The following is a 23,603-nucleotide window of genomic DNA, read 5'->3' on the forward strand; positions in this document are numbered from 1 at the left end:
GATAATTTATAGGGTGAATACAAACTCCACCGCCAAAATTTCAGAGCTAGTTCAGTAATATTTTCTGAGCACTTCGGTGTAACGGACCCGTGGTCTCTTCTGATTCATTACAGAGTAATAGTGTTATTATGAATTATGCGAGTCTCTTACATCATAATATTCAGGGAATGCTGTTTAGTTTTCTCCGATCGTTCAAGTCTTACTCATTAACTTGTACATAGTATTTCAGCGTCCTTTCAACAACAATTTTTTGCACATTCGCTGAATTGTCATTTTTGTTGTAGATCGCCTGTCGGGGTAGCTTTGTGCGTACGACTCAGCTGTTCTCATCTCCTGACTTCTTCATTCTCGGTAAATAAATAACATGCCTAGTTTCTCTTGCGTTACTCTGTGTAAGGTGTTGATATTTTAAAACCATCCAACAGACAAACGATATACAATGGAAGCTACATTTTCTCTGTAGACTTTTATGTTGGTATCGCATGGCTTTTACAGCTCGACTTACGTCCTAATTTGTGTATTAAATCACGAACTTCCGCTTAAGACAGCCTCGACTTCATGCTCAAAACGGTTAAATCCAAAGCTATAAATATTAGAATTTCACCGAAACTACTAACCGAACTTTGAATACTTCATTAATTAATTTATTTACTTCACTAACAGTACAGAGTAACCAACCGCCTTGAAATGTAAGGTGTGTCGGATGCTTCTAAATCCAACAGCAAACACTTCTCATTATTACAGTCTTATAGGTATACAGTTGTATATAAAAATTTCTCTAAGGTTACAGCGAAATGAGTGCTTAACAACTGTTTAAACGATTCTGTGTAATTTGTTTCTGCCTAGTTCATGACAATATAATTTATATAATGCAAATGTCCAAAAAAAAAAAAAAAGGATTAAGTAATACAATGAGTGTGGTGAAAATAATCTGCAATATGTAGAGAGAAGTGATGTACAGTATCTGGATGTGTAATATAGCCTATGTAGTATGTTGGTTGGTAATGACCCATTTCTATCGAGACCTTCTCACCTGAAATGTTTTGTGTTTATGTATGTTTACTGTATTTGTGTGTATTGGTATATTACTGAGAGTGTTGCAAGTCAGGACACTACATGATATTCAGCAGATGTTTGTTTGTCCTGTCGTTGGTAGTTGCGGTGTATTGTGTGTGATATCTTACGTACGTACACCTGGTATTGTAGATATTAAATACTGACTGAGCATTTGATACACGTAATTGATGAATTTTAGCTTTACATGAGAAAAAAATACACTGATGTTTGTAAAGTTGTTAGTAGAAATAGAATGTAGTTAATTGCTACTTGAATGCAGTATTCATTAAATAACTTACTAGATTACATTTTTAGCTCTATGCATACTTTATACAAAAAATATATTGGATGTGTAAAATTAATTCGTTGTAGCTTTAAATACAGAAGAGAATACACTTATGTCTACACACAATAAGACGAACAATACATTACTGCTTGTGTGCAGTATACTTTGAACATTCCGCAATATGTCGTTGGGGAGTAGGAGCCTCGGGATAAAAGTTCTTCGAGCCTCCTCCTCCCAAGCGACATTACGGTATTACTAGAGTCTTAGCATGTAGTGTCGGTGTTTGTTTGTTTAATGATTGTTACTGCCTGTTACGTTGTTTGTGTTTGTGTTGTGGCATGCAGTGTCATGCGTTGTTGATTTGGGTCCCTTACGTGTTGATCCCTTCTGAGTCATGTTCACTTAGTGTTCCTTCCTCGGTTCGGAATCTCTGGCCGAGCTTGTGTCCTCCCATGTGGTTTGTTGTGTTGTTTGTACTTGTCTATGCGTCCTTCCATATGGGTTTTGGCGCTTGTATTCTTCGTGCAGTGTTTTCGATACAATATCGGCTACGCTATTTATTGTGTTCCAGTGATCGGGATTACGTATTATTCTGGCGATGTGACTGTCGTTCTGTATAGGTCTCACTTGTGCTAGCGTGTTGCACAGCAGTGTGACGTGTTCTGGTGTCTTAGTTTCTCCGCATACGCATACTCCATCGTCAGTTAGTCCTATACGGTTTAAATGTACCGGATAAGGCCCGTGGCCTGTCAGGAAATGGACGATACCCCGGCTTCGATCGACATGTTTCAGTTGCAATCTTTCGCGTACGTCAGGAAAGAAAGAGTGTATTCGGCGACTCTTGTCGGATGCGTCCCACCCTCTCTGCCATGGTTGAGTTCGCCATTTTTTCATTTGTGTTTTGTTCATAATGTTGGTTCCTATAATTTCGGTGACTTTATCGAGCCTGTCCCTCTTAAACCAGTAAAGTGCAGCTCGGGGGTAACGTATTGTTATGAATTCTGAACAGTGGAACGTCGTTGAAGACGTCTCTTTTAGAGCTGCGTCACATTATTTGCGTGTCACCTTTTTTCTTGCTGGTTTGATGTGGCTCGCCACGGATTCCTCGCTGTACCAGTCTCTTCATCTCAGAGTAGCACTTGCAACCAACGTCTTCAGCTAGTGGGTGGATATGTTAGAATCTCTGCTTTTTATTTCCAGTTTTCATCCTCCACAGCTCCCTAAATTGCCGCGGAAGTTATTCCTTGACGTCTTAACACACGTCCTACCATCTTGCCCCTTCATCTTGTCAACGTTTTTCACATGTTCCTCTCCTCGGCGATTGTGCAGCAGAAATTACCATAATTCATTTGAAACAATGAAGTCCACAGCAATACTTCTGCAGTTAACACAGCTATGAAAAGAGATTAAATATCAAACTTGAAACTTCATTCTAGATTAAATATCCTTTAGTGAGGACTTCGTTACAATTCATGTGGGCGACAGCTTTGAGTCACACTCCACACATATACAGTACTCTTTTATTTTTAACGGCGGTGCGTTAGAGATCGTTTTTGTGCTCTTAGCGTATGTGAGATCGATGTGCTCTGATTTGCCCACCTGCGCAAAAGTAAGACTCTGGCACGTGTGGAAGGTTTTAACAGTTGGCGTACAGACGTACAGAGACCAACTTATGAGTGAACCAACAAACGTCAATCATGGAGATAAAGAGGACGCCATGCAGCAGGGCCATGACTATATTACCCGACTATTATGCAGCCCAGAGATAATACTTGCGACGCCATCTTGAGACGGGAATGACGAGGGCTGGTGGGGAGGGACTGAAGTAGGGGTGAGATGGGGTGGGATGGGATGCTGCTAATTATTCACGTGCTTGTTGTCGTGGGGAGGTCGCTAGGACAACCCAGCGCGCTCCCCCTGCAGGGAAGGGGTTCCGTCCGGGGGTTGGGAAGGGGGGGTGGGGGGAATATGAAGCACATCGCAAACCTGCCTGAGTCACCCCCTCAGCTCGCGGATTTCAGCAGCTTGCTCGCCGCATTAATAGCGCTTGGGGGGATGACATAAGGATTCCACGAGGGGCTGTAATATGATGGCTTTATTAGCATTTCGTCAGTATATTAGGGCGCCGCTAGCGGGGCCTCGCTGCACCCTGGGATTATGATTGGGCGCTAGCAGGCCGAACGCGACAACTGAGGCGGAAAGCGACAACCAAAGCGTACGGTCAGCGGGGCACATCTGGAGCCCAGGAGGAAGCATTGTGTTTTCGCGAACGCCGATGAAAAAAAAATGGTTCAAATGGCTCTGAGCACTATGGGACTAAACATCTGTGGTCATCAGTCCCCTAGAACTTAGAACTACTTAAACCTAACCAACCTAAGGACATCACACACATCCATGCCCGAGGCAGGATTCGAACCTGCGACCGTAGCAGTCGCGCGGTTCCGGACTGAGCGCCTAGAACCGCTAGACCACCGCGGCCGGCAACGCCGATGAAGCTGCACGTGATTACGTGGAAGGAGCTGGAATAGGCAGTGCGTTTCAAGCGGTTTGGAAAACAGTATTTGGTTTGCGTTTTTATTTCTTTTATTTTTTGAGTTATGGTTCCGATTACGTGGATATACAAACAGGGGAGCAACAGATGCAAGATGGAGAGAGGGGAGAGGGGGGACTGCTGTTGCTATAATTAAACACGAAAAAAATTAAATGAAAAAAAAGTGTGTGACAAGAAGTTTATCACACATCCTTACCAGGAGAAGATATTTGTATGTGGAACTTTCGTGAACGCCCGCATCTCGTGGTCGTGCGGTAGCGTTCTCGCTTCCCACGCCCGGGTTCCCGGGTTCGATTCCCGGCGGGGTCAGGGATTTTGGTGGTGGTGGTTAGTGTTTAACGTCCCGTCGACAACGAGGTCATTAGAGACGGAGCGCAAGCTCGGGTTAGGGAAGGATTGGGAAGGAATTCGGCCGTGCCCTTTTCAAAGGAACCATCCCGGCATTTGCCTGAAACGATTTAGGGAAATCACGGAAAACCTAAATCAGGATGGCCGGAGACGGGATTGAACCGTCGTCCTCCCGAATGCGAGTCCAGTGTGCTGACCACTGCGCCACCTCGCTCGGTCAGGGATTTTCTCTGCCTCGTGATGGCTGGGTGTTGTGTGCTGTCCTTAGGTTAATTAGGTTTAAGTAGTTCTAAGTTCTAGGGGACTTATGACCACAGCAGTTGAGTCCCATAGTGCTCAGAGCCATTTGAACCATTTGAACTTTCGTGAACATTGGTAAATGAAAACATTAAAAGTTCGTTTTGTTTATGGCAATGTACAAGCAGATATTGGGAAAAGTGGTGCCGAGAAAAAATTCTAGGCTCAGAGAAAGACGGAAATATAATGACCAGATATGGAGGCGTAGCAGGTACCAGAAGATGACGAGATTATCAGAGCGTAGCAAGAGATGCATGGCGACACCAGACCAGCGAAACATTAGTGAATGAAAACTTTAAAAATACCTTTTGGTTATGGAAAGTTTTAGGCTATTAAGGTAGGAATAATTTCAAATCCTAAGCAGAAGAAGTTTTACAGCCTTGCGAAATGATGTCCTTCCAGCGGAATGCTTTGCAAGATAGTTACATCTCTGATGTAGTTACAACAATTTTAAACATCCGGGTCAACAGTGCGAGGCGTTGGCTGTGGTATAAGTGCTTTGTATTCTGCTAAGGAAAGAAGGAATGTAAAACAAGTAGTTACTGCTTTTGTTGAGCTGAGTACGGAAGCCGAAAACCTACAATTGACACGAGGTTCTTTAAAATATCGTCCATCTTTTACGCTTTATTCGTTATTTTGGTTCGTTTGGTCGAAATGAACATTTGCAAAGAGTCATTCTTGTTTCTCTGTGCATCTGTCCTCGAAGAATAAACGAGATTCCAGTGTTGCGACATTTCACACATGAGACATTCAGGCAGATATTTCAGAAGATTTTATCGCACAGTGAGGCCTTAGATTAAGAGTTGATATGAAAGGCATGTATTTTATCGACTTCGCATACGTTAGGGATTGAGAGATTTCAGTGAAAAGCAAAAGTTATTTATGGTATCTACCATACGTTATTACTTTATAAGTTCTCGTGCGGACATTGATTTCCGTCTCGATTTTCCTCTGCAGGTAACAGCCTTCAAAAGAATGGAGCTTTGATGATCATGATCCTCAGTTTAGTCGACCTGTCAGTACCAGGTAATACGTTTTTTCAGCTACAAGTAAAATAAATTGCCAATCGTGGAATGGTCCTTGATCCGAGGCCCCAGCCATTTCCACCCACGACTTCTGTGAATTCTGTACAAGATTCCGCCTTCACTAGTTGGAGCACAATATATGCAAGAACATTACAAAAACACATATGTCAGTTACGCTCTTCGCGAAGAGATGCAGTTCTTTTAACTTTTTTTTTTTTTGCAGCTGTAAAGAAAATCAGTGCTTATAACAGTTATATATCACAAACGTTCTTGAAAACTGAGAGCAGGAACTGTAATTCAACTCTGCAAAATAATACCGACTTGTCAGGTGTTGTCTGAGAGCTGAATAAGATACGATTATAAACGAAACTATTTCTAAATTTTGTGACTCATTTTTTCGACTGATTATAACAGAAATGTATCGTTTACTCGCTTCATTTCCTTTTACACCTTTGTAAGTGTGCAGTCTCAAACAAAATTAGAACAGAATGTTAGAACAGAAAATTATAACACAATTTTATAACAGACCGTTAGAAAACAGAGTGAGTACGTATTTTTATCTTCTTGGGAAATACTGTCTCTTTCACAAATGAAGATTCAGTTACATCAATTCAGAATACTGATGAAAATCTCGAGGATAGAACCACAAAAAAGTTACATAAAACGACAGCGAGATCATTCATATTGTTTGATGACAAAAACGAAGAGCTAGCTACTCACAGTGAGTACAAGTTATGAAGATGAGGAGAGAAGACCACATGGTAGTAGAAGGTGTAAGGAACGCAACCATCAGACAAGAACTGGCGTTTACGGTATGAAAAAAAGAGGTTAAGGAGAACAGAATAAAATTGAGCAACATGTCACAAGATTGAAAGAAAACAGTTACTCAAAATAATAATGAAGTACCGATCCATACAGAAAATGTTATTAGGTAGACCAAGAAAGACGTAATATATCAGAACTTCAGTTACCCTGTGTAACAGAGGCATATAACAAGAAAACGGAAACAACAGGCAAAATTCGTACATCTAAAGTAAGAAGAAGAAAGTAAGTCATTGTTAGTAAATAACAATCCTTATTTGCATCTTAAGTTTCCCAGTGTTTTTGTCAGTTAAAATCTGAGTGTGCTATTAATATCAGTATTTATACGTGGAACTGCAGGCCTCTTAGGACAGAAATCACAACGCTGTCCAGCAGCACACTAAGTATCACTGAGAGACCTAGTGAGTATTATGCCATCGGTTGATGACATCGGTAAACGGTCTCTCGTATGCCACTTTAAACGCTTTAATGCATACGTTATGCACAAGACGAACTTGCTAAAAACCTTCGCCTGGTTGTTATGGCTGCAACCCTTTCGGCGAGAAACGTGGTATACCGTATCAGCTATTTTGACATATTGACAGCTCCATCTACAGTACGCCCCCCGAAAACAGAAGTAGTATGTTTCGGTATTAATGTTGAGTAGCCCTGGAAATTCACTTGAGAGATTTATTAATCCTCCTGCCTGCTTAAAAATTAAGTCTATGTTGCGGTATCTGCAGCTAGAGCAGTTCCTGGAATTCTACGATTGTAAATTTGAATGTTGATAAAATTTATGAATAATGACAATTATATTGATGTTATTTCAGTGATCAGATGAGCAATGGAACACGAAGGATATTTTAAGAGTTTATCATCCCCTTTGGGCTTTCACTGGCGGTTATATTGTGCAGTCGCTGTTCTGTTTGCTCGTACATATTAAGTGTTACCTTCACTAACTTTTCTTTGTGGTTTTGAAGTTCAACACATTGCACTAAATAAATAATCAGGTTACAAAGACAGATCTCATTAGCTTGTCCTTGTACACGATGATTCCATGGTAATGTTATACACTACCAGGTATGAGGAGAAGACTACATCTATATCTACATGGATACTCTGCAAATCACATTTAAGTACCTGACAGAGGATTTATCGAACCACCTTCACAATTTTCTAATATTCCAATCTCCTATAGCACGCGGAAAGAACGAACACCTATATATTTCCGTGCGAGCTCTGATTTCCATTATTTTATCATGGTGATCTTTTCTCCCTATGTAGGTCGGTGTCAGAAAAATATTTTTGCATTCGGAGGAGAAAATTAGTGATTGGAATTTCGTGAGATGATTCCGCAGCAACGAAAAACGCCTTTGTTTTAATGATGTCCACCCGAAATTCTGTATCACTTCAGTGTACCTATCAATGCATCAATCAGAATTAAGGGATCCTGGTCTCCATATTTTTGGAGGAGGTAATACGGCCCAGAACAAGAAGAAATTGTCCAGTAAACATGTGCTCTAAAATACATATCGTAAGAGTTATGAACACTTGTTCAGTAGAAAAGATTTGTTTTACAGTACGAAAGATGAATAGGTGTTCATGGCTCTTAAGACCTGAGCTTTAGAGTCCATATTTAATGGACGTTTCTCCTAAAATACGGAAAGCAAAGAACTTGTAGTAGAAAAGGTCTACTCCCAGATATATCAGAACTGTTTTCTCTTATAACTTTCGACACGGTCGCTTCCGATCCAGGATTCCTTACCTCCATTGATAAATTTACCGTTCTTCGTCATTCCTGAAAGTTTGTGACATCATCACACAATCACTCTGTATGTTGAAACACGTTTAGTTACGTGATTGGCATTCTTAAAGTCAGAGGCATAGTCTGCGATGTGAACCATCATACAGTGGGTTTCACAATGTTTGGACGATTTTAAATTTGAATAATTCGCACTAAAAACAAGACACAGCGAAGTTGGTGCCGTGCATTAGTAGTATACAGTTCAGTAATCATGTTGTACTGGTCGAAGCAACATCAGTGCCTTCACAGTGTAATACTATTTTCGCTACGGTGAATCTGTCGTGCACGTGCAACGTGCTTTCGAAAGCATTTCAAGATTTACCCGGATATCTAAATCCTGATTGTCGAACAATGTTGAATTAGGTACGAAACCATCAGTCCCACTGCAAGAACTTCGAACTGAAATTCAATTGGCCCTCAGGAAAACGCCCGGCGTCCGGAGGACGTCGAGTGTGTGCGTAACATTTGAAAGCCAACCTCTCGACATTCATTACGAAAACTTAGTTTCAGCAAGAGGCATGACATGCCACTCATCAAACAAGAACTTGGGAAGTTCTCCGTGAAGCATCTGACAAGCACATGATTTCAAAACGCGCTAATGTCGAATGGCCGCCTTGCTCGCTTGATTTAACCGTGCCAGACTTTGACCTACGGAGTTGTTTGAAGGCGAAACTGTACTCAGACCGGCCGAGAAGCTTGTAACAGTTGAGAGATCGAATTCATGATGAAATTCCCAGAATTCCTCCAGCAGTTACGAAAGATGTGTTCAAAAACTGGGTGAAAAGCCTGGAGTATTGTGTAGCCGCGAATGGTCGTCGTGTTTTCGAAGTAGTATTTCATACGTAAACTTGAATAAATGCTGTACCTTGTGTGAAATGTTTGTGTGTTACTCAAATTTCAGAACGTCAAAACATTGTGAAACACCCTGTACATACCCTGCTTAGACAGAATATTATGACCACCGACCTACTATCGATATAAGTCTATCCATTCGATAGCAGCGTCATCTGGCGAGGAATGACGTAAGGTGCGTGTAGTATCAGTGCGCGTGCTGTTCGTGTGTAGAATGGGGAAGACGGGCGACCTATCTGAGTATGACCGAGGGCAGACTGTGATGACCCGGATGCTCGGTACGAGCATTTCGGAGACTGCGCGACTTGTCGATGTTCGCGGAGAGCTGTGGTGAGTGTCTTCAACTCGTGGCGAAACGAAGGTGAAATCACGTCCGGACGTTGGGGGTGGCGGGACTGACATCAGACTTTAATGCTGGGCAGAATAAACGCGTGTCTGAACACACAGCGCACCGATTACTCCTAACGATGGGCCTCCGCAGCCGGCGACCCATGAGTGCGCCAATGTTAATACCACCACATGGGCGACTACGGCTGAAAGCGGCATTTGACCTCGGCTCTGGGAATTGGGGCAATGTCAAAGCGTTGCATGGTCGGATGAATCCTCATACCATATTCGTCATGCCGATGGATGGGCGCAAATCAGTCGTCTTCCAGGACAACTGTTCCTTAACACCAGTACTGCCGGACACACTGGCGGTGGCTCCATTATGCTCTGGGTAAAATTCACATGGGCATCCACGGGTTCAGTGGAGCTCGTGCAAGGCACCCTGACCGCCAAGAAGTATCGCACACTGGTTGAGGACCACGTACATCCATTCATGACGATCATGTTGTCCGACGGCAGTGGCATTTTTCAACAAGATAATGCGCCATGTCACAAGGCCAGGAGTGTGATGGAGTGGTTCGGGGAACCCAGTGGTGAGTTCCAGTTGAAGTGCTGCCACATCTGAACCCGATCGAACACATGTGGCATGTGAATGAACTTGTCGAAATAGCCCATCGTGCCCCTCCCCGGAATTTACGGGAATAAGGTGACTTTTGGGTACAAATGTGGTGCCAACTCCATCCAGCGACCTACCAAGGCCTCACTGCTGCCATGCCACGACGCGTCGCTGCTGTTATCTCTGCCAAAGTTGGGCGTACCGGCTATTAGGTGGATGGTATAATGTTGTGGGTGTTCAATGTACACGACGTTGTGTTACGCAATGCCTTATATTTTCAGCAGTTAGTACAACTTGTAGGGATTATCAAAAAACTTGTGCCATGTCTCAAAGCAGGAAACAGACTTGTCGAAAGAAGGAAATAGACTTGGCATTGCAGGGTGAGTGACAGTAAATCATCTTCGGCAACGAATACTGTTTTCAGGGAGCCCAAATCAAACAACATAAATGTCCCGACAGGCAGTCCTAAGTGTTATTGGTGGGCTGGTACTCACCGTGCGGAACCCAGCTGTGGCTGCAGGAGCTGCAGTATCTGACGTTGCTCTTCCCAGGGCTGAAGCACTCGCAACGGCAGCCGGGCACGGTGCAGCGGATGGCCTGCAAAAAAAAAAAAGCCCTTTCAGGTGCTGGACCAGCATTCGCCAGTAGGAAGACTTTGCAGTTTCTACTCGCTACTTGACTTGTCCTTGCTTACTGGGAATGACAGCACACAATAGGACAGAGAGGGAGCAAAGTGTGTGTGTGTGTGTGTGTGTGTGTGTGTGTGTGTGTGTGTGTGTGTGTGTGTGTGTGTGTGTGTGTGCGTGCGTGCGTGTCTTTGGTGATGTGAAAAGGAAGAAGGGAGAGCAATAGAGGGGAAGATGCAACGTTTGACTTTCTTGGAAGCAAATACATACAATTGAATGAAACAAATGTCTGAAGAAAGGTGAATCATGAGTCCAGCTAAGGTGTGGATCTCTTGCGTGATGACCTGTTTGTCTTTAGGAAAGATGCAAGCAGCAGAGAAACAGTTGCTGCGCTTGATCCTGGAAGCAAAGCTTAGGAAAAATGAAGAGATCCTCACAGAATTTGTCGACCTAGAAAAAGCGTACGACGGTGCAAAGTAGAGCACGATGTTCTAAATTCTCAGGAATATAGGTGAAAGCTGTAGCGAAAGGCGGGTAACATAAGAACCAAGATGGAGCAATAAGAATGGGAGGCAAACAACAAAGTGCTTCGATTTAAAAATTTGTAAAACTTATTCCGTCCTTCCCTCAAGCTCGCGAACGTGTACATCGAAGAAGCAATTACCGAAATAAAAGATGGGTTCAAGAGTGGGATTGAAATTCAGGGTGGAAGGTCATAAATAGTAAGATTCGTTGATGACATTGTTATCCTCAGTGAAACCGAGAAGAGTTACAAGGAGTTACAGAACTTCGTGAACGGAACCAACGATCTGCTCAGTAACGAAGAAAAACGAAAGGAATGGTGAATAGCAGAAGTGAGAAAAACGACAAAATTAATATCAAAATGGATAAGTGAATAATTCTGTTACCTTGAAAGCAAAACCACACACAACAGACGATGCAAGGAGGAGCTGAAAAGCAGAGTATGGCAGGCTGTACGGTATTCCTGGTCGAAAGAAGTCTACGGAGAGGTTGGCATAGGAGAGAGAATCGTGGTGAGCCGCATCAGGCCAGCCAGAGAACTGGCGATTCAGTATTTTACTTCCAGAGTTCCATGAGATGATGGCAGAACCACCACTGCTTTCTTCAAGTGAAAGTTTCGCACAAGCGAAACAACTGGCTCAATTGGAGACATTTAACTTTAACATAGGAATGATAAACTGCAGAGACGAACTGGGTCACGTGATAACAATAAATAGAACCAGAATTCCCCGGATGCTCGTATGCTTCAAGCCACAAATGAAAATAAAGGCGGGAGTACCAAATGACAATCTTTTCAGGGTGGAACAAACCGATAATCGTTTAATTCCGATGATAATGGTGATGAAGATAATGACAATGACGCGGATGAGATAGTTGTTGTGTACATAGTTCCACGTAGTCAGCGCGTACAAAACTTTCCCACTAGAGTGCGCCCCACTAAGCAGAACAGCGCAGACGCAGCGCTCGTCCGTCTCCGCACTACGAGATGGCGCTGCCTTAGAGACGGATCAAATTCTGCTTTCGCTGTTCCGCGTATTAATATGTAACGCAGCCAATGAGATTGCTGCTAACGTAGAACCTTTTCTCCTCGCGGATCATACTCGCGCAGTGATACCTGAATGCGTGAGATATTATAATGAGTGTACAGACCTCCGATTAGTCAGTCTGCATTTGTCTGCACCAGTCTGTACCAGTCTGCATTAGTCTGTACCAGTCTATAGTCAAGTTTCAGTCTGCACCTAAGAAGATTATCATATTCCTGTACATGGCCATGAAGATAAATGTATAAACACTTTGTCAAGTATCAGAGGTATGTGAGAATAAGATTGTCAATTGTAAATAGCATCCAGAATCAACTTACGTAATGTTTACGCTTGTTACTATTTTAATAAAAGTGTGTGAAAATTAATCAATTTCTGTTTAAAGTTGGTCACTGTCAATCTGCTACTCTAAGCGTACAAGTGTGCACCAAAGGTCTTACAGTACGCACACCACAACAGTAAATTGTGATACATTTGTTCAAAAACTTGGTTTATAGAGAATCATTTCCTTTGTATCCACCATTTCCTTTACAGCCACCATCGGTGCAGTTAGGTTTCTGTACAGGTATCTCATTAACTAGACTCTTCAAGAAGCCCGGGGAAAAAAGCTGGAAGTATCAAATCTGAATAGTGTGGTGGCCAAGAATGTGGTCCACATTCACACGTCCTACTTTTCCCAAATGTGACATTACGATTGTTTCTGTTAATTCAAAGAGTATCATTTAAATGAAAATCCCAGTGACGATTAAATAGTGGTGTTGATTCGTTTTCTTTGTGCGAAAGGCAGAGGTAAATTAATCAAGGTTATGGAGGAAATATTGTGAGAAACAGTAACAAAATGGGTTACAACTTTTGAAAGTAGTCTTACTAAAGCTCATCATGAAGTTGAAAATGAGGCATCATCTGTCAGCAGTCAAGATCAGATGCAGAAAGAGCATGCACAAGTTCAAAAAGGTGGAATGTTGTTTTCAAGTTTCTAGAAAAAAAAACGCTTAGGGGGTCAGTGCCACGACAACGATGATGATGACGTCAAAAAGCCCCTTCAAAAGTCGTTTCTCAAATCACGGCTTCAAGTTTTCATGAGATTAGATTTCAGGAATTGCTTATGGTAAGTGGCTTAATAATAATTAACAGAATAATAGTAGATGTGGAAACTGTGTTGAAAAGTAGATTAAGGTATGATAAAACCGTTCTAAAAATGCATTTATGTTGTACAACAATTTATTACGTCAAGATCGGTTAAATACTTGTATATATAAAATACTCCACTTATCGGTTTGCTGAGTAGCTGCCATCTTCATGCGTGTCAAAATCCAGTACAAGACTTCGTTCACACATATAAGAAGAAACGTTAGGTACCATGAATATCATGAAGTCAGCAAAGATACTTCAGTGATTGTACATCATCTGCACACTCAAATACACACACACACACACACACACACACACACACACATATATATATATATATATATATATATATATATATATATATATATTTTTTTTTCATTCATATCATTTTTGCCCTTATGGACAGTGTTTGAACTCAAGTACCTCATGATGACCAATTTTCACTTCTTTCGTTTCTTCCTTTTCTCTTTCCAAAATCTCTTCACCCTTTGCTATGCTCTTGTTTCCTTTCTGCTGTCCATAATGCTCCCGTCTTCCTTTTCTCATTTACCATAAATTTTGCATTCCTAATTTTGCTCCTGAATTCCTTTCTGTCTTTTGTCATTTGTTTGTTGTTCCCAAGCTGCCTTACGTCTTCCTCTATTTCACGATACCAATTTGTTTTAAGGCTTGAATGTTTTACTACATCAAAGATTCTCTTTGTAATCTGGTGTTGTCCATTCGCTGTATGTGGCCGTAGAAATTTAGTCTGCTTTTTCTGATCATGTCTGTGAGTCTGTCAGCGTGTTGGTATAACTCATTGGTAGGTCTTTTCATCCATATGCCATCTTTATGTATTGGTCCGAATATTTACCTGAGAATTTTGCGTTTTATTTTTTCTCTTCTGTAATGCCTGATGCTCCAATTGTGGTCGTTTCTGACGCATATAGTGCTTCCGGTAATACAACTGTTTTGTAGTGTCTAATTTTGGCCTGTCTTGATGTGATTTTCTTATTATAATGTGACTATGTGAGTTTGTATGCTTTCTGGAGTCTTTCTGTTCGTTCTATGTTGGATGCCTTGTTTGGTCCTCCCATTTGTATGTACTCCTCTAAATATTTAAATTTTTCCACTCTTTTTACGGATCCATACATCGTTTTCATGATGCGTACATTGTTGGTTTGTCGTTCCATGTTTTGAGTCTTCTCATACGGTATCTGTAAACTTGTTTTGGCAGCTATTTCTTGTAGGTGTTCCAGTGTTTCCTTTGCCTCCTACGTGTTGTTACTAGGTATGGCTATGTCATCTGCAGACATTTTATGATTGTTCTTGTTTCACGTGTTCTTCCTAGCTGTATTCGTTTAACTTGTTCTTCCCATTGTTTGACAATTTTGTCTAAGACTATGTTAAACAGCATTGGTGAAAGCCCATCTCCTTTTCGGAGCCCTGTGTGAATCTGGAAGGGTTTAGAAATTTCTCTCATCAACTTAATCTTTGAGGTGGTGTCTGTGAGCGTCTGTTGCTTAATTTTCCCTGGTTTTTCTGTCGATTCCATATTGTTCCAGTATGCCAAAGAGCGTTTGTCGGTCTATGCAGTCGTCTGCTTTTTTAAAGTCAACAAAGGTAACTACAGTGTTTCTTGTCCGCCTGACTTTCAAAAGTGTTCTCAAGTTCAAGATCTGTTCAATGCCTGATCTCCCTCTTGTGAACCTTCCTGGTATTCCCCTATTTGCAGATCTGCTTGTGTTTCTAGTCTGTTTAATAATACCCTCGAGAGAATTTTGTATGTCACTGGTACTAGAGAAATACCTCTCTAATTATTTGGTTCTGACTTATCACACTTTCTATGTAGGGGATGGGTCAAAGGCCGGCCGAAGTGGCCGTGCGGTTAAAGGCGCTGCAGTCTGGAACCGCAAGACCGCTACGGTCGCAGGTTCGAATCCTGCCTCGGGCATGGATGTTTGTGATGTCCTTAGGTTAGTTAGGTTTAACTAGTTCTAAGTTCTAGGGGACTAATGACCTCAGCAGTTGAGTCCCGTAGTGCTCAGAGCCATTTGAACCATTTGATGTATCAAAGCACATTTCCATTCCTCTGGCAACTACGCTGTGATCCAAATTTCTGAGATAACCTTACAAATTTGCTTGGTGATGTTTTCATCTCTGAGCTTCCAGATCTCGGCAATAATACCATCTTCTCCGGCTGCTCTGTTATATACACTCCTGGAAATGGAAAAAAGAACACATTGACACCGGTGTGTCAGACCCACCATACTTGCTCCGGACACTGCGAGAGGGCTGTACAAGCAATGATCACACGCACGGCACAGCGGACACACCAGGAACCGCGGTGTTGGCCGTCGAATGGCGCTAGCTGCGCAGCATTTGTGCACCGCCGCCGTCAGTGTCAGCCAGTTTGCCGTGGCATACGGAGCTCCATCGCAGTCTTTAACACTGGTAGCATGCCGCGACAGCGTGGACGTGAACCGTATGTGCAGTTGACGGACTTTGAGCGAGGGCGTATAGTGGGCATGCGGGAGGCCGGGTGGACGTACCGCCGAATTGCTCAACACGTGGGGCGTGAGGTCTCCACAGTACATCGATGTTGTCGCCAGTGGTCGGCGGAAGGTGCACGTGTTCGTCGACCTGGGACCGGACCGCAGCGACGCACGGATGCACGCCAAGACCGTAGGATCCTACGCAGTGCCGTAGGGGACCGCACCGCCACTTCCCAGCAAATTAGGGACACTGTTGCTCCTGGGGTATCGGCGAGGACCATTCGCAACCGTCTCCATGAAGCTGGGCTACGGTCCCGCACACCGTTAGGCCGTCTTCCGCTCACGCCCCAACTTTGTGCAGCCCGCCTCCAGTGGTGTCGCGACAGGCGTGAATGGAGGGACGAATGGAGACGTGTCGTCTTCAGCGATGAGAGTCGCTTCTGCCTTGGTGCCAATGATGGTCGTATGCGTGTTTGGCGCCGTGCAGGTGAGCGCCACAATCAGGACTGCATACGACCGAGGCACACAGGGCCAACACCCGGCATCATGGTGTGGGGAGCGATCTCCTACACTGGCCGTACACCACTGGTGATCGTCGAGGGGACACTGAATAGTGCACGATACATCCAAACCGTCATCGAACCCATTGTTCTACAATTCCTAGACCGGCAAGGGAACTTGCTGCTCCAACAGGACAGTGCACATCCGCATGTATCCCGTGCCACCCAACGTGCTCTAGAAGGTGTAAGTCAACTACCCTGGCCAGCAAGATCTCCGGATCTGTCCCCCATTGAGCATGTTTGGGACTAGATGAAGCGTCGTCTCACGCCGTCTGCACGTCCAGCACGAACGCTGGTCCAACTGAGGCGCCAGGTGGAAATGGCATGGCAAGCCGTTCCACAGGACTACATCCAGCATCTCTACGATCGTCTCCATGGGAGAATAGCAGCCTGCATTGCTGCGAAAGGTGGATATACACTGTACTAGTGCCGACATTGTGCATGCTCTGTTGCCTGTGTCTATGTGCCTGTGGTTCTGTCAGTGTGATCATGTGATGTATCTGACCCCAGGAATGTGTCAATAAAGTTTCCCCTTCCTGGGACAATGAATTCACGGTGTTCTTATTTCAATTTCCAGGAGTGTATATAGAGTCTGTCTCTCCTGAGTCATCAGGAGCATTTTCTTTGGTGTTTCATTAGATATTTGCACTTGTGTAGCTGGAGTCAGCCCAAGCAAATGAAACAGATAGTGCTTATCACATCTTTCATGCCAATCCCAGTGTCGATTTATTTCTCATTAGAAACAAAATGATTTTTAAAGCGGAATTTTACATGCCCATTCGTTGGAACGGTTCCGAATTAGTCGAGTGCGATACTTTTTTAGCACTGTGCCTTAACAGGGACAATAAAACACGAAGAATAAATAGCAGTCCAGCACCGATTGAGTAGCGCTGCATGCCAGATGGTAGCAGTCAGTGCAAGCCTGCTCGGTGCTGCTGGCGTACTGGTTACTCCTGGAGTTCTGCTGTCCCTATTAATACATATCGATGAAACAAACGTCGCACTACATTAACCTAGACCAGCTCTATGGAATGGGCAAGTAAAACGTCGCTTTAAGAATCATTTTGTTTGTAGCGGGAAGCAAACCTACGCTTTCGTCGATGCTGGAGGTTGCTTGAATGACGTGAAGACGGAAGGCTTTTGACACTGTACCACACAATCGGCTCGTAGTGAAACTGTGTGCTCAGTTATGTGACTGAATTTGCGATTTCCTGTCAGAGAGGTCACAGTTCGTAGTAATTGACAAGTCATCGAGTAAAACAGAAGTGATTTCAGGCATTCCCAAAGGTAGTGTTATAGGCCCTTTGCTGTTTCTTATCTATATAAACGATTTGGGAGACAATCTGAGCGGCCGTCTTCGGTTGTTTGCAGATGACGCTGTCTTTTATCGACTGATAAAGTCATCAGAAGATCAAAACAAACTGCAAAACGATTTAGAAAAAAATATCTGAATGGTGCGAAAAGTGGCACTTGACCCTAAATAACGAAAAGTGTGAGGTCATCCACATGAGTGCTAAAAGGTACTCGTTAAACTTCGGTTATACGTTAAATCAGTCTAATCTAAAAGGCGTAAATTCAACTAAATACCTAGGTATTACAATTAAGAACAACTTAAATTCGAAAGAAGACATAGAAAATGCTGTGGGGAAGGCAAACCAAAGACTGCGTTTTATTATCAGGACTCTTAGAAATCGAAAAAGTTCAGAGAAAGGAAGCAAGTTTCGTATTACCGCGAAATACGGGAGAGAGTGTCAGAGAAATGATACAGGATTTGGGCTGGAAATCATTAAAAGAAAAGCGTTTTTCGTTGCGACGCATTCTTCTCACGAAATTCCAGTCACCAACTTTCTCCTCCGAATGCCAAAATATTTTTTTGACACCGACCTACATAGGGAGGAACGATCACCACAGTAAAATAAGGGAAATCAGAGCTCGTACGGAAAGATGTTCATTCTTTCCAGCCGCGCGGTCTAAGGCGCTGCAGTCATGGACTGTGCGGCTGGGCCCGGCGGAGTTTCGAGTCCTCCCTCGGGCATGGGTGTGAATGTTTGTCCTTAGGATAATTTAGGTTAAGTAGTGTGTAAGTTTAGGGACTGATGACCCTAGCAGTTAAGTCCCATAACATTTCAGACACATTTTTTACATTCTTTCCGCGCTCTATACGAGATTGGAATAATAGAGAATTGCGAAGGTGGTTCCATAAACCCTCCGCCAGGCACTTGAATGTGATTTGCAGAGTATCCATGCAGATGCAGATGTAGATTTGTTTGGACTGAGTCCAGCTACTCGTTGCAAAAGGGAAACTGTAAGTATCTGCTCAAACTCCAGGGAAAATGCGCCTTACGTCTGTTAGGACAGCCGGCCGCTGGTGACCGAGCGGTTCTAGGCGTTTCAGTCTGGAACCGCGCGACCGCTACGGTCGCAGGTTCGAATCCTGCCTCGGGCATGGATGTGTGTGATGTCCTTAGGTTAGTTAGGTTTAAGTAGTTCTAAGTTCTAGGGGACTCATGACCTGTTGAACTGTTAGGACACACACACACACAGACACACACACACACACACACACACACACACACACACACACACACACTGTCGTAATAAAGTAATAAATAATTATACAAATATTTACAATGATCGCCTATTCCCAGTAATACGAACTGCCATACGCCCAGTATATTCCGTCCATGCCACACACTTCTTTCATCTGCGAGCCCGCAGCTTTGGGATCACAGCCGGTGTTGTTGATGGTGTCCCGAGGCGACAGTCAGCCAGCAGCCTTAAACGGAGAAAAAAACTGGACTGGCAGAGGCGCGGCTAAACAGCCTGGACGCAGGGGCGGTTTTTCGGTTCGTGACTTGGCAGGCAATAAGGCGTGAGACGTATGATGCCGCGTAGCACGACTGCTAAGCACTTCTAGTTAAAGCCGCGCGCCTCTAAAACAATAAGAGAGCGGCCAACGCCATTTGTTTGTGTGTGTGTGAATCCGTTTGTGTTGTGGGCGGGCGTGGTCCGCGGGCGCGCGAGGCAATTAGAAGCATTAGTGCCGCCATTGTTCGCGGCCGCTCTATTACCTATGCTAATGCCGGCGCGACGTCTGCGGGCAGTCTCCGGGCAGAGCCGGCCAGCTCGTGTTGCTGTGTGTGGAAGCAGCGGGCGCCACCGCGAGGACGCGACGCGCACCGTGCCGTAAATCGTCTCATCCCGACTGCTCCCATTACTCGGCGCTGCCTATTCCTGCCGAAGCGGACAACCATTTATCATGAGTAATGCCGGCTTCGGACGGGTCACGCAAACGCATTATTATTCTAATAAAGCTATTGTGACCAATTGTGCGTGACAGTGGATTTTTGATAGCCTCTAATTAATATTTATTTCGCAATCAACGGGCACGCATTTCCTTCTGTCTTCTCTCTCACGCTCTTCATAAATCTGTTCTCCTACAAGACTGCGTGCCGACTGTTGGTATGTTTGTCACCAGGAACGAGAAGAGACGTTTCTAGTGCGTACATCTCAAGTGGTGAAAGGTCTGAGAAATTTACCGTCCTACTACCGATATCACTACGTTAAGGTACTTAAGCAAGTACTGCTGGAGGTGTATCAGTACCGTCTGAAATAAACGGTTGATATCATTCCGTGTGCGATATACTTTACCAAGGAAATTGTTGAACACAACATTACGTATGTGTTCTTCCCAACATTCAGAATAAAAAAGACACGTGAAGAAACGCTAGGTCTGCACGTGTCGCTCTCCTACGCCTTTAGAAGTATCACTAGCTGACACTACTCAGACGTGACATTACTACTGTTTTAAAATTTGTTATTTGCTATTTTTAAAACAACGGAAGCTCATAAACTAGTCGAGTAGTTAGTATGAGGTGCATTTTCAAATAAACAGTCGCGTGAAGAGACATAAATTTCACGTCAAGACTTTCGTTGACTGATTTGTTTCTGGTTTTCATAAAGGCAGAACTCAACGGCACCATACGTCGAATGAATCAGTTGATTTTTTTTTAATAATCATTCAACTACAGAAAAGACTGTATTCCATGACTTTGAATAGTTTCTCCGTATTCGTGCTTTCAAAGGCGATAAATGTGGTGGAAGTCACCTACTGGAAGACGTTACTGTGCAGTGTGTCCACTCTTCGTCTTTCAGAAGGTTTGAACTCTATTCGGGGGCGCATTCAATCAGGTGTTTCAGTGTCTGTAATATAATAACAGCCCATTCTTTCTCAAGATCATAAACGAGAGAGGGTAATAATGTTAGACACGGGCCGCGCGGGATTAGCCGAGCGGTCTAGTCCGCTGCAGTCATGGCCGGTGCGACTGGTCCCAGCGGAGGTTCGAGTCCTCCCTCGGGCATGGGTGTGTGTGTGTTTGTCCTTAGGATAATTTCGGTTAAGTTGTGTGTAAGCTTAGGGACTGATGACCTTCGCATTTAAGTCCCATAAGATTTCACACACATTTGAACATTTTTTTGTTGTTGTTGTTGTTGGACGCGGCATCTGAAGCCAAGTAGACGTTCTAACTCCTCCAGAGGATGTTCCATTGGAGTCGGGTAGGGATTCTTGGCAAGTCAATCCATTTCAGGAATTTTACCGTCCACAAGCCATTGTCCCACAAATGCTGCTTTATGACAGATTGCATTGTGACGCTGATACAAAGAATCAGCGTCTACGAACCATTCATCTGCAGCCGGCAGCACACAGTGCTGTAAAGAGCTATCGTACCCTTCAGTATTTAGTGTTTTCTTACGCGCATTCAGGCGACCACACCCTAACAACGAAAAACACCTTCTCCACTCTTGACTGTTGGCACTTCACGTTATGGCTGCTTATCCAGGCATTCGACAAACCCAAACCGTTGAATCGGATCGCCACAACACACAGCGTGATTCATCATCCTAAATCACTCGTTTCCAGTCATCCACTTTTGAGTGGCGGTCTTCTTTACATCATCTCCAGCGTCGCTTAGCACTGACTATAGAAAGTGTGATTTATGAGGATCTGATCGACCATTTCATCCCAATCTCTGTAACTACATACGCACAGTCATTGTGATAGTTGGATTGCTGGTACCACTTTGGTAGTCACGACTCCTTCGCGAGTGGACAGCCTTTGATCTTGGGATGCCAATCGGTGCAAGAACCGTGCGTCAAAACATACTGGACATTGTTCAAGAATACGAGCTCCCTAGGTCAATAGTATCCAGGCAGGATCTTCACTATCTCAGGGACAGTGTTTTCAAGCGAGTAAACGGACGCACTGTACGACCGCAATTGTTTGGCGAACGGACCGCAGGTAGCCTCCGCAGGGAGATACTGGGTTGTCGTGGGTCTATTTTGAGTTAGATCGCCGTCGATTTAAATGCGGTGGTGGCAGGGACTCATTTCTACCGGGAATGTATGGAGACAAACGCCCAGCATAGGCTGCTGCAGTCGATGACGACTCGTGTCTCTTTTCCCTCTCATGATTTTGTCCAGTCGGCGTAATTCAACAGCACTTCAACGAGCTGAATCGGGTGCGACAAGTACAACGGAAACTCTGGATCTAGACGGCTGAATGAGGATTTGAGTCCGCTTCCAACCTCACCAGCAAGTCTAGTGGAATGATCACGCCCAGAGAGCGACGTGGCGTACCCACCCCGTAGGCACTCCCGAGTCTCGGACCCGGGAAGGTACCCCGGGGACTGGGAGCGTTGCCGGCCGCAGGACGCAGGACGGTGGCGTCTGCCGCGCTGTGGGGAGAGAAGTGCAGAGTCAGCGACTGACAGCAGATCCTCATTACGATAGGAGCCCAGACCGAGCCGGGCCGGCCGCAATGGACGCCGCATTGTGCCGGGCGCCGCTTCGGCACCAGCTGCGGCCGCGCGCACCGCAAAAAATAGTGGACACCTCTAGGCTGGCGGGCGGGGCTTCGCGTCGCCCTCACTCTACACCTCACGTATACGTCTTCTGACGCAGTACAACAGTACACGCGACAGGTAGTATTAGACTAGTCATTTTTCAGATAGTATGGCATAATGCGACGGTGTAAGCAACATTCCCTTCAGCACTTCGTATTTATCACAAGTGCGAGAATTATCGCATAATCAGCTTAGCAGCTCATGCATCGAAGCTGCTTACAAGAATAATATACAGAAGAATGGAAAAGAAAATTGAGAACGCGCTAGGTGACGATCAGTTTGGCTCTACGAAAAGTAAAGGGACGAGAGAGGCAATTCTGACGTTACGGCTAATAATGGAAGCAAGGCTAAAGAAAAATCAAGACACTTTCATAGGATTTGTCGACCTGGAAAAAGCGTTCGACAGTATAAAATGGTGCAAGCTGTTCGAGATTCTTAAAAAAGTAGGGGTAAGCTACAGGGAGAGACGGGTCATATACAATACGTACAACAACCAAGAGGGAATAATAAGAGTGCACGATCAAGAACGAAGTGCTCGTATTAAGAAGGGTGTAAGACAAGGCTGTAGCCTTTCGCCCCTACTCTTCAATCTGTACATCGAGGAAGCAATGATGGAAATAAAAGGAAGGTTCAGGAGTGGAATTAAAATACAAGGTGAAAGGATATCAATGATACGATTCGCTGATGACATTGCTGTCCTGAGTGAAAGTGAAGAAGAATTAAATGATCTGCTGAACGGAATGAACAGTCTAATGAGTACACAGTATGGTTTGAGAGTAAATCGGAGAAAGACGAAGGTAATGAGAAGTAGTAGAAATGAAAACAGCGAGAAACTTAACATCAGGATTGATGGTCACGAAGTCAATGAAGTTAAGGAATTCTGCTACCTAGGCAGTAAAATAACCAATGACGGACGGAGCAAGGAGGACATCAAAAGCAGACTCGCTATGGCAAAAAAGGCATTTCTGGCCAAGAGAAGTCTACTAATATCAAATACCGGCCTTAATTTGAGGAAGAAATTTCTGAGTATGTACGTCTGGAGTACAGCATTGTATGGTAGTGAAACATGGACTGTGGGAAAACCGGAACAGAAGAGAATCGAAGCATTTGAGATGTGGTGCTATAGACAAATATTGAAAATTAGGTGGACTGATAAGGTAAGGAATGAGGAGGTTCTACGCAGAATCGGAGAGGAAAGGAATATGTGGAAAACACTGATAAGGAGAAGGGACAGGATGATAGGACATCTGCTAACACATGAGGGAATGACTTCCATGGTACTAGAGGGAGCTGTAGAGGGCAAAAACTGTAGAGAAAGACAGAGATTGGAATACGTCAAGCAAATAATTGAGGACGTAGGTTGCAAGTGCTACTCTGAGATGAA

The 23,603-nt window shown here is 44.0% G+C and overlaps 1 protein-coding gene across 2 annotated transcripts in view; it reads right to left on the reverse strand.

Annotated features, from left to right (window-relative positions):
- The window catches only part of LOC126198674 (uncharacterized), a 325,499-nt gene that overhangs the window by 184,532 nt on the left and 117,364 nt on the right, over positions 1–23,603 (reverse strand). For both annotated transcript variants that reach the window (XM_049935165.1, XM_049935166.1), the window contains one exon: positions 10,458–10,560. In XM_049935165.1, the coding sequence (XP_049791122.1) occupies positions 10,458–10,560 (103 nt within the window). The remainder of the gene's footprint in view (positions 1–10,457; positions 10,561–23,603) is intronic.

The sequence above is a fragment of the Schistocerca nitens genome, chromosome 8 (assembly GCF_023898315.1).
Source record: "Schistocerca nitens isolate TAMUIC-IGC-003100 chromosome 8, iqSchNite1.1, whole genome shotgun sequence".
Taxonomy (NCBI): domain Eukaryota; kingdom Metazoa; phylum Arthropoda; class Insecta; order Orthoptera; family Acrididae; genus Schistocerca; species Schistocerca nitens.